General features: G+C 34.0%; 1 protein-coding gene across 1 annotated transcript in view; it reads right to left on the bottom strand.

Moving 5' to 3' along the window:
• LOC132563438 (mucin-2-like) overlaps nucleotides 1-11,273 on the bottom strand; it is a 32,452-nt gene extending 21,179 nt beyond the window's left edge. The window contains exons 1-10 of the mRNA XM_060228198.1: nucleotides 10,907-11,273; nucleotides 10,432-10,640; nucleotides 8,969-9,108; nucleotides 7,968-8,077; nucleotides 6,833-6,982; nucleotides 6,204-6,297; nucleotides 5,885-6,042; nucleotides 1,568-1,732; nucleotides 788-1,032; nucleotides 67-205 (exon numbers count right to left, since the gene is read on the bottom strand). Coding sequence (XP_060084181.1) covers nucleotides 67-205; nucleotides 788-1,032; nucleotides 1,568-1,732; nucleotides 5,885-6,042; nucleotides 6,204-6,297; nucleotides 6,833-6,982; nucleotides 7,968-8,077; nucleotides 8,969-9,108; nucleotides 10,432-10,640; nucleotides 10,907-11,273 — 1,777 coding nt within the window. The remainder of the gene's footprint in view (nucleotides 1-66; nucleotides 206-787; nucleotides 1,033-1,567; nucleotides 1,733-5,884; nucleotides 6,043-6,203; nucleotides 6,298-6,832; nucleotides 6,983-7,967; nucleotides 8,078-8,968; nucleotides 9,109-10,431; nucleotides 10,641-10,906) is intronic.
• Nucleotides 11,274-12,045: the final 772 nt, after the last annotated feature.

Raw genomic sequence — 12,045 nt, 5'->3', positions numbered from 1 at the left:
TAATTACATTTCGCTCTATTGATTGTTGTACTAAAGAACTCATAATTAATATAAAAAAGTACACACCTGGAGAGTAGCAAACTGTTATATTTCGAAAGGCCTGCGTCATCGGCTTATATGGCCTCGGGTGGAGTTCTGACTCCAACGAATATCCTTTTGTACTGTTCAATAGCACGATGACCTCCTTATCACTGTCAAGTGTCATCTGTCAACAGAGATCAACCATTAGAATACCTTTTAGACATGTTGATTCAAACAACAGCTCTCAATTTTGAATAACAGCATAATTTGTCAAAGACTCTTGGTTTTTTCGAATGTAATCAGTGATCTTCAGTAAATACTACCATGATGTCTGATAGCACATCTCCACAGAAAATATGAAGATTTTTACTTCTTGAAATGGGCCCCATTTAACTCAGTGAAAGAAAAAAAATATGCTCTTGTATAATCTAATATTCATGTTGTTCTTAACTTCACGCAAAACACACACTTGAGAATTGCATTACACACAAACATGCGTATGTGTAGTTTTAAAGGTACCTGGCCACATTTTAGTTATACAGTTTTAAAATGAATCACAGATTACCACTAAAATTCCACAGTCTAAAATACTATACTTAACTTGATTTGAAATGAGTCAAAAGAAAGTTTATCTTGTCGACGATTATATTCTTATATAATTCGAGCTAAAAATGTAGTCAGCCTCAAAATCAGCCGAATATATAAATGACATTAGTATGAATGCCTCATAGCTTTAGGAACGCATTTCCAAATCAAATTAACTTACGGAAAAAGGGTTCTGTCCATTCACTCTGACACCATTTCGATCTAGCACATATACATTAATGTAGTTGACACCAAATAATAGTGCTGAATATGATAGAAAGGTGACTTCGCTCTCAATGTTTGTTAGGCTATAATAAATAGTTGGTTCTACACCATGAACCAATGCTTTTAAATCGTGTATGACGCCATCTTTCGTCTTTTGAATAACGGCCGTTGAACTTGAATCCATCGTCATTTCCTGGCATTCTGTAAGAAAAGTTTGTAGACTACATGGATTGTACAAAAGGCACACAATAGAAATTGAGAAAAAGATACAGCACAAATTATGAATGTAGCACAAAATGTGGCAGAATAGAACATACACAAGTGCTTCGTGTTAGCATTCGAATTCAATGAATGATTAAATGTGTGTATTTGTAAAACGTAAGACCAATTTGTGAATTCATCATTCCGAGAACACCACATGCACGATTATGTACGTTAGTTAATTTGGTTACATGTAACTAATACTTTGACAGACGGATATAGCTGAATCTAATATCATATACCATGAATTTATACCATTTGATATTTGCTTCTGTCAATGCCATTTCATCAATGAAAGTTGAATATTTCGTCTCTATCATAATGAAATTGAGTCATTTTTAGCTTAATCTAAATGCTTTTAGGACATTGAAATAACATATTGCCCGATTGACTATGAAACCATCATTGTCTATAAACATACCACATATAATTAGTACTAATTTCTATATTCCATTTAAGTGCACAACCTACATACCTGGGGTCGTTACTGTAGATATCAGACTTGTTCCTGTTGGTGTTGAAATTGTGGTTGTAGATGTAGGACGAGAAGATGTAGGAGTCGGACCGGTGGTACTAGAAGAGGGACTACTAGTGGTAGTTGGAGGACTAGCAGTTGTGGTAATTGACGTTGAGGTTGTTGCTGTAATTAAAAACAACAATTATTTATTTTTGAGTTAGGTAGGCACAACTAGTAGATATATAATACAATGTTATATCAATAAAGTATTAACTTAATGTTTACATATTTTTACTGAAGTTATCCAATGTAAACAGCAGTATTCTACAGAATATAACAAGCACGATGAAATAAAACATGTCCTATACTTCCAGGAATCGTTGATGGGGCCAAGAGTCTAAATTTTGTAGCCTCGTAGGCGAACGTAGAAAACCAAAACTGACCAGCATAAAAGAACAAACAAACAAACAAACAAAAAAGGTGAGCTGCATTTATTCATTTGTCCAGAAGATTTCGTATGTTTTAATATCAAATTATTTAAAGAGAAGCCATATGTATGTTTTGATTGCTGCTTCTATTCGAATGTATTAAAACGTGGCATGCAAGCTGCAATAAAACTGAAGATCAAAGTCCACTACCTGATTTTTGTAACGATATCCCCATTCATGCATTTCAAATTTACATATATTAAATATATGAGTCTGGAAAATTACCAAAAGTTATTTCTGAATTTACGTTGAAGAAAAACGGGATTTAACTGTTACCACTTAACAAAGAATTGGTTGCCTGATTTGGTAACATAGGATAACGCTCCTATAAAAGAAAACATTACATTCCAGTTCGTATTGGTATGTAAGTGGCAAATCCGACAATGTCGTTTGAGCACTGTTTGAATAGTACGAATATCATTATTGAATCAAAATAACGAAAACTTGAGTCACTTTGTGACATAGTTAAGATAAAAATTGAGTTGTAATTGTATCTAGATGTATGTAACCAACATTAGACAATTTGAAGACTTACTGCAGCCTATTTCGTCCTCAGCATCGCCGCAGTCATCGTGATTATCACACAACACATATGGTGGTATGCACTTCATTGTTGTCGTGCATTGATAAAGGTGGGGATCAGTGCAAACTATACGAAAATACATCAGTAAACAGTAAAAATGAAGACGATATATCACTTACGCCATTGTAACTAATCATGAATGCTTATTGGAACAAAACAACCAAGTGCCAGTACCCAATGGTTCTCACTGTTACACGCAAATACTAAATATATATATAAAAAAAAAAAAAAAAAACAGTTTTTTACGAATAAATTTGGGCATTGGTTACCAAACGTTGACTACTGCCATCAGTTTGCTGATGTCATACTTTCTTTTTCCGAGATATATTTCATGAAAGGAATCATTATCGAATCACTTCTGATACGGAAGGTAGGTAGATAACGTGTTGTCGTAGCAATGGTTGAGATGGAGGGTACAAAGCAGAGATTCAAAAAGACTTCATGCACATTTTATCAATATTGAAAGATAATTTCGACATATTTATTCAGGAATGATTCTCTTTCCTAATCAATTCATACAATTATTTGAAGAGGATATGTTAGTGTTCATATTAAACAATTTATGGGCAAAGGGAAATAACCTGATTTTGCAAAGTTTGCTAAATAATCGTGTAATTATTCACACGGAATAGGCCTTTTTTATAGAATATCATCTGATGATAATTATGGTATGTTTAACAAAATATAACACAATATTTACCTATCATACAGGTTCTACCATAACGTAAGCCTTCTATCTGAGATTATGAGGTAATGTCATAGAAAGTAAGACAATAAATATTACCTGTACAGTTGGCTTCGTCTGATCTATCATCACAATCATATTCGTCATCACAGCGAAAAGTCAGAGGGAAGCAGTTTCCATCCGGACATTGGAAGCTGTTCGTTAGATCCTTGCAATTATCTTTGATAAATGTAAAGAAAGAAAGGTATTTTAGTATAATCTTTTTGCTTAATGCAATATATCGATTAAGGATATAATTCTGTGATGATATTTCGAATTTGAATTAAAAGTTGACCCAGTTTAAAAACTCTTCCTGTTTAATTAGATATGCACTATATTATGGAACATCATATTAGTAATTTACAAAATGACTGACGGTTCAGGGATATTTCATTCTTCATATACTTCCAATGTGCATGGCTCATAGAATAGCGGCGCAATAAAAACGCGCTCTCCTTTCACCAAACGCCTGAGGTTCGATGTGGAGTTAGCTGTCCAACTACGTGCCACGGACCTTGTTAAAGAGTATAACTTCGACACAATTAAGTGAAAAAACAGTGTAGAGTGAAAAAAAATATAACCTATCAATAACTAGGAATCTAGCGTGCTACGTAATAGATGGTGTCCAGGTTGAAACTTTCGTTCCGTTTAGAACCTGTGTGTGATCAGATATATCAATCTAGACATGATGTACTAAGGACAGGTTATTGTATAGTAGTAACTATCATCTGAAATAAAATCGAGTAGTTTTACATATAACTTTGTTAATTATTTTCATTTCTGAAAGCTTCATTGTTTACCTGTGTGATCCATCAAAGAATTATGAAAAAAACCTTTCCTCAAATGAAAACTATGGGTTTCATTAGAACTTCCAATCTATCAAAACTGAAATCGGAACGAAGGTGAATCGCTCTCACAGTTTAGGTTTGAAAATGGATTTTGCTGTGGATGTACGCGATACATTTCGTTAGGCTTAATACGTGAAGAACAAATTACATCACTTTCAATTAATCTATTTTAAATTCAAAATAATCTTGTTCTGTGTACGTTACTTTAATATATGTGTACATAAATGCTCATTGATCAAATAAAAAAGCGTCAAAACATATTTTGCCTTCGAAAAGTAATTGAACAGAATGAGTTTATTTTTCCTAAATTTTGACAGATTATAGTTTTTAGCAAAGAATGTATTTTTAGAATTCACTTACATGTGCAATTCATTTCATCTGTGGAATCAATACAATCTTGATAGCCATCGCATTCCTCATTTCCATTTATGCAATCGCCATTGTCACACTGGAATTGTCCTGGACTGCATGCTGATCAAATAATGACGTTGATTTGTTTGAGTGTGCACAATATAGGCTAACGCACACTTGATTTCACAATTATAAAACTGAGAAATAACAGGACTTTCCCTGAATTTATGATAGGTCAGAAAAAAGGATTTTTTGAGAGTTAGGAAAATTAAGAGGCGGAGATGTTCCTCTCCCATCTTCAAGTACGTGATTGATTCTCTTTCTCGCGACCCTTTTCCCCTTATCATATCAAACAGATGTAGCAACACGTCCGCTCTATGTAAACCATGCTTCCACGTTTGTATTATTCAAAAGGTTATCATAATGCAACAATAGAAAGATAGATACAATACATGGATAAAATGTTAGTTATTTGACGTTGTATTACATTTATTTAACAGTAGACGGTAACATAACCACGACATACCTTTCACCGATTTTTCATTCTCATATAAAACCCGATATGTCAAGAAAAAATGCTTTCGCAAGCCCCAAACTAGTAATTTATTTCGCATGATACTGGTAGCACTTTGAAGTCGGCGACTGCTCCCCAACATCCCAAGAACGTGACACAGCCTCAAAAACGGCACTCGCACTCAATGCATTTATTTAACTAGCATATATGAGACCATCATTTAATAACTGAATATTTTTAATAGATAATTTGGTGCAGAATTTGGAACAAATATCAACTCGAACCGATATTGCTGCTGTCCTGCATGGACGTACTAAAATTAAGATGAAGATAATTTGAAGAAAAAGCGTTTCATCATTAATCAAACCATGTGGTTAGGAGCAAATATACATTATGGATGATGTTTATGAAGCAAAAGATACTAAGTCTACCAGAGCACATAATCTTATAGTATGATTACATATTCATAACGCAGTCTCTATCATTTTACCAGAGGTTTAATTCTTTCATTGACCATGGAAATTGATATAGTTGTACAAAATGATGTAACCTTGCTTTGATTGCAATATAATAGACCTGTAGAGATGACACAATGCTAAATTAGTTTACAAAATACATTTTCTGCTTTTTTCAGCAGCGTAAAACAGGTGAATACTATCTACCTAGTTTATGTACTTAGTACACTGGAACAAAATGTCAAATTCAGCTCATACCGTCGTTATAAAATTTGTATATTCGATTTATATTAGAATATTATAATAAACATAACGTTAAGCTCAACTTTATCCTATTTACAGTGTTGTCCAGTTCATAGGCGTGAAACTTACTGCAGTTTCCTTCATCAGATCCATCATCACAGTCGTGGAAAGTGTCACATTTATACATGTCTGAAATGCATTTTCCGTTAGAACATGTGAATTCATCTGTCGTGCAGTTAGGTTTGCAGCTGTCGCCGACGCATTTAAATGATCCGGAAATGCAGGTACTGTCAACAAACCGACATGTTTTAAAAACTTGAATCCTGTCGATATACCAAAGTGTTTTCAACCCATTTCTACCGTATTGGTAAATAATAAAGATCAATTCGCTGTGTAAATATTCTTATTAGGAGCGAGACGTGAAATATTTGAGATATGAAAAGCTTACCAAGTCATACAGTCAGTTACTATTACGGATCCTGCTTCAAATTCCACACCTTTATGATGGCACGGACATTCATCAGCAGGCATGCATCCATCGACTTAAAAAGATAGTAATTAATAATGAGTAGACAGCATTCAAACATATAATATATTAAATCATATCATAATCTATAATTATACGGACATCTACCGGAATATAAAGTGATACAATGAACGATTTACTGGTATGTCAAGGAGAAAAAAGCAAAACTGATCACCTCCAGTAGTAAATATGACTCACAATTAATTTTATTGTACCACCTATATAAATGTAAATTCAAAAACCTAACACAAAAAATAGTAGAACCAGTGTTCATTAACTTCTAATTAAGAAAAAATGAGGATTTGATATATTGCGATATGGGTGGATAGGAATCCAGAGCGATTTGTCTTATTCTAGCTTTACACTGAACACACATGTAGACGCAATGACCACGCATTTTATTACGTAATTGCTATATCGGGGACTTGTCATAAGGATTAATCAGCTTTTGCACTTTTCTCAGACACCAAAATAAATGGATTTGGACAGAGGTAGATCATCCTTTTAAAACGAACGGAATCGTCAAATCACCGAAACATGATTACACTTACCACTTTCCACATATCCCTCTGGACAGCTGCAACCTTCCACACATTGCGTATCGTTGCAGTATGGCTCCGGCTCGTTGCCAATATTTACACATGTTTGTGGGCATGGCGATCGACAAGGTGTATACCGTCTGCCTCCTTCACACATAATTGCTTTAAAGGGATAAAAATGCATCTTTTCATTCGGTTGTCATTAGCGTTTACTGACGTTTGGTTCACATGTGAACTGATGTGAAATTACAACCATCAAAACAGAACAAGAGAATCAATTTTACGATGTAATGGTAAAACTATAAACTTAATCTGTTCCAGGCTTAATGTCACAAATTGTACATGCACGTCCGGCTAGAATGCACCCAGACATTATGATACCGGTAGCATGGTATTGACGGGGTATACTTTTTCACAGTCTGTCTTTGCGTCCGTCCCTAGGTCTCGGATAATTTGTCAGTGTTCTTGCGGCTTCATTCCTTGAGGGATTCTCATCAAACTTTACAGGCTTAATAAGTATTACAATATCTTGGAAAATTTTGATTTTGAGGTATGGTGTGACAAAGCCAAATGTAGTTTTACCGTTTTTCATATAGATATATATATATATATACAGTCAAAATCATTGTCAGCCAGTGCTTAATCAGCTCCATTCGCTAAGGAATTCTCATCAAACTTCACACACATGTAAGCCATCATGCTAGCTTCATTCCAGGATTGTTGCATCACGTCACTGTTTTTAGATAATCATTGTAAGCGATCTATCGTCTTCATTTGTTGTTGAGTTCTTATCAGTCTACACACACGTAATAGACACTAGGACTAGAATGTCTTGAACAAGTGCAAGTTTCATGATTTTATTTTTTCTCAAGGTCAATGTCACTGTAATCATTTGTAAAAAAATCTTTATCTGCGAACTAGCGGCTACATTTCTGGCGGAGTTTTTAAATAAGAAATCGTATACATGACCAAATACTTTTATTACACATTTACGATGAAAATGTTATATCATATTGCTATATCTATAAATAACACTGCGCAATTGAAATTGGTATCAAAGTAATTGCATACTACCAAAATAACATCAAACAACTAGACTTTCAATTATTACATTGAAATGACAGTCCTAGTTACCAGTCATACTTACGACAGAAATGTGGTGTTCTCCATTTAACATGTATACCCAACGCGTTACATGCCTCGGCGAAATTGGCGACCGCTGTACACAGACACTCACAATCACCGCCTTTATTGCAACTGTGGACATATATTGTGACTTATTACGATAGTATGAGTTTTTTCGAGGTATAGTATGCTTTATATGTGAATATATTGGTTTGATTATTTTACGTTATATGGTTTTGTTCGATGATCTTGTTATTTTGAATTAGAGGTTGATTTTTCGTACGCGGTCTTCCGAAAGTCGTGGTTAATGATGTATGAATCTTAACCACAAGCATTTTGTTCACATAAAGGAGAAATGTAAGAGAAAGGGTAATTCAACCACCGGGTATTTAAGAAGTGTTTAGATCCATAAGTAAAGTCATAGACCAACACACTTGCGGTATTACTTGTACTACTCGTATGCAGTGAACCACTTCATGTAGGGAATAGTACACTTATTCTATTAAGTTATTGGAAATTTGATCAAGAATTTCGGTTTCAATGTGACACGAAGTCAAGTGTTAAAATAACCAAAAGTGAAGATATTCCCAGTGTAAAATCATCAACAGATGTTATTTTTAAAATGGTGTTAAGAAACAAACAAAACCATTATGGGACAGTTTTTGTTCGAAGCTGCCCCGCACTAACTTAAAGTCAGTAATTCTGCTCATTTCACCTATCAAAGACGTAGAAGCTCTTCCCACTATCAAATTGTCGAGCAATACAATTGGACGATTTATTGATATTTCGTTAAAGAATATTTCGAAAATGGTTGGAGAAGAATCCGACTGACGGATGGGTATATCTCGTCATGACTTTAAATGTTAGGATGGTTATTACGGCAACGTACTGGCAATTCATTACGGCATTTCCATAACCTTAATAATTAAAGCGAGACATGGATACACTGATTAGAGTATGTTTTGAGTGTGTGAATCGGACAAAACATATAGGTTATTTAAAGTAATAGAAAAAGTAAAATACCTGCACGCATCTGTCAAACAATCTTGATACATTTTGTCTGTCTGTATTTTGGGCTGTTTGCGACATTCTGCAAAAAGCTCGCCTTCGATAATGACTTTGCATGACTGTTCGGCCCAGGCAGCACGGATACTTTGACTACCCTATTCAAAATAAAAGAGGAAGCTATTCCCATACCTTGTTTCTTCATTATTGAAACTTTATTTATATATTGAAGATATTTTAGCTACTTTTATATCTATTTCCATGGATCGTTCCGTATTGATGAAAATTAAATAAACAAATCCCTTCTACGGATATTGTTACATGTTTGTCAAGAATAACGAATGATCAATTCAATATTCTTAACTTCACATGATTATACAACACTACATTATCGTTTTTTTATCACGCAGTTTTGTAAACGGCAAATCAATATCACTTTTAAGCCAGAATGACAATAAAGATCTGCAATAAAGTATAAGCTCTTAACCTTATGAGAACAGACCTCATTACAATACAAATTTTTGATGAGCATATCATAAGAATTGAATTCCATTGCTTTATTTCATGAGCTAGATACCATTGCTGCAAATACTAATGTATCGACATGTACACATAAATGATACATATCAAATATCAGGGCAAATATGTACAAGAGGCTTTTATACATGCATATATGCATATACGTCTACTGCAGACCACTGCAGATGTTATAGATCGTTGGTAGAAATTCAACATCCTAATTACTTCCCCTTTATTAACTGAACTGTTGAATAAGTTGGAAAGAAACTCGCTGAAGCAAAACTATGTGTCCTTTGATATGATGTACTACCTGAAAACGTAATCACTTCAGTTAGTAGCTAAAACATTTACAATACTATTCCGAATCCGTCGATAAGAAAGTAAAGGAAAATATATTGATATATGATAAATGAGGCCGTAAAAGTGATGTCAAAGTGTTGGATATACCAATCTATTTCATAGTTGTCAAGCAATATAGAAAGTTTTGGTATCCATAAAAACAATTGTCAAACATATTTTTTTTTCTTCAATGTAGTATTCTGTATTTTCTCGATACCTTCCCAATGCGTCTATGTCAATCCACCGAGATTCGTCTTATCAATAAATAGGTAACATGTGTTTTCAATTATATATTACAAATGTTTTCCAGTATGTATGAAACTTATCGATGAGGTATATCCTTTTTATTGCAAAATGAATTAAGGATGGCCTTGTATCATCACCTATGTGAATGTTGACCTATATATATTTAAGACACATAGAGTCATATCGTAATTTAGATCCGGCATTCCTTCGGAAGATATATCTATGTTCGATCTTCTGTATTTTTTTCTTAATAAATGATGTGTCATATGGAATATACGATTAACCTCTTTTCAGAACTTGCTTCATTTTTTCCACATTGATGCATTCTAGCAGATTAGGACTCAAATGAATATGTACGACAAGAAATCATCACTGACCTGACAAGGTAAAGATTCTGTTGGATCAGAATGTACATCAGCACATGTTGTACTTGTTTTCCATGAGTTAGCAAACCCATATATATCCTTAACATCATTCATTCCATTCTGAGACAGCATGTCGTTACTATCAATATCGTCATAGTTTCCACAGAGACCTTCCACTCTGCCTTTCCATTTGGAGCCGAGGAAAATATAAACCCTGGTACCTTGTAGGGGGAATGAAGATATATACTTAATTATCATAAGCATAAGCAAAGAGAAAGAGTTGTTAAATCGCAGAATGGCATTTATACATCGCCTGTAAAATGCCATTTATAGTGAATTTAGGTTTCAATTTCTTGTGGTGTAATACAAACTTACACAAGTCAAAAATTCAACACTTCATGGCTTCTCTTCATTTTATAAAGATGAAATTTTGTATTCAAAATGAATTTTAGAATGTATGTAACACAAATAATCAGCAGTAACTTACCGTTATCCCACATCACGGAAATATCTTCGTCAAGGACTGTGACACGGACCCACGGGAATTCAATGGAAACATCGACACCAGATGTTTTGTAGCTAATGCCGTTAACAACTGTGTCACCAACTTTTACGGGAGAACCTCTTACCAATGATATCGTCAAACCACTTTGTAACTTTACATGTACCATTTTTGTACAAGTAACGCCACCATCTCCACATTCCACATTTTCTGAACTGATATCAAATGTCCCGTTACTCCTAGCCAAAGTGTAAGAACAGTCACCTTGGAAATTGAAATGGATGCCATCAAACGTGGTGTAATGAGGATCTCCCGATGCCCAGCACACAGCTATAATAGAAATTGTCGGCATATTAATAATATCATATAATTATGATATCAAAATCCATGTATTGAAGTTATTGCAAATGTTCAATACATATTCCCTTACCTGGACAGTCTTCCTTAGCTATGACACTCCATTGTCTGTCTTTGCAGCGGCTAAAAGATAAACCATATCGTATTTATCCATTTCAGCACATTAACTATTCTTTGATTTTTTTTATTTTTCATATTTCATTTTATATCATTTATAAAATACCTCTCGTACATATATGTGATTATCTCTTTTAAAGTCAAACAAGTCGGACATTTAGACAGTTGGCATGGAATTGTAATCATAAGGACTATACAATACACCCCTTTTACTGGATAACACACAACATAAATACAGCACATGTTTTTATACATAAATGTGGCTTTACATAGATGGAATATTTGTCCAATTTATATCTAAACATACTGTTTGACTTGTTAAAACACAAGTCTGTGTAACGTGCATGCCATGTTTAGATTAATTCGAATAGTGACTCATAGAAAATAAACACACTAATATGACGCTCCTTTGATATCATCAGATACATGAGAATTGCGGAATTTACTGGATAATGAGACCGGTGATATCCCGGTCTAAATTATGACATTTCTTTACACAACTAATTGTTTTCGCAGTCGGATTTTAGTTTTCACGTTAGGCCCTTAACATTACTGATAAATCTTAGAATGACGTCACAGCTGTATGGTGCAGTTCAATTCATTTTCGTACTTTTATATCTATATATATAGGTGTATAGTAAATGGATTTT

Source organism: Ylistrum balloti, unplaced genomic scaffold, assembly GCF_031769215.1.
Source record: "Ylistrum balloti isolate Yb309-2 unplaced genomic scaffold, AGI_CSIRO_Ybal_v1 Utg371722, whole genome shotgun sequence".
Classification (NCBI taxonomy): domain Eukaryota; kingdom Metazoa; phylum Mollusca; class Bivalvia; order Pectinida; family Pectinidae; genus Ylistrum; species Ylistrum balloti.
This window is presented reverse-complemented; position numbering and strand designations above follow the sequence as displayed.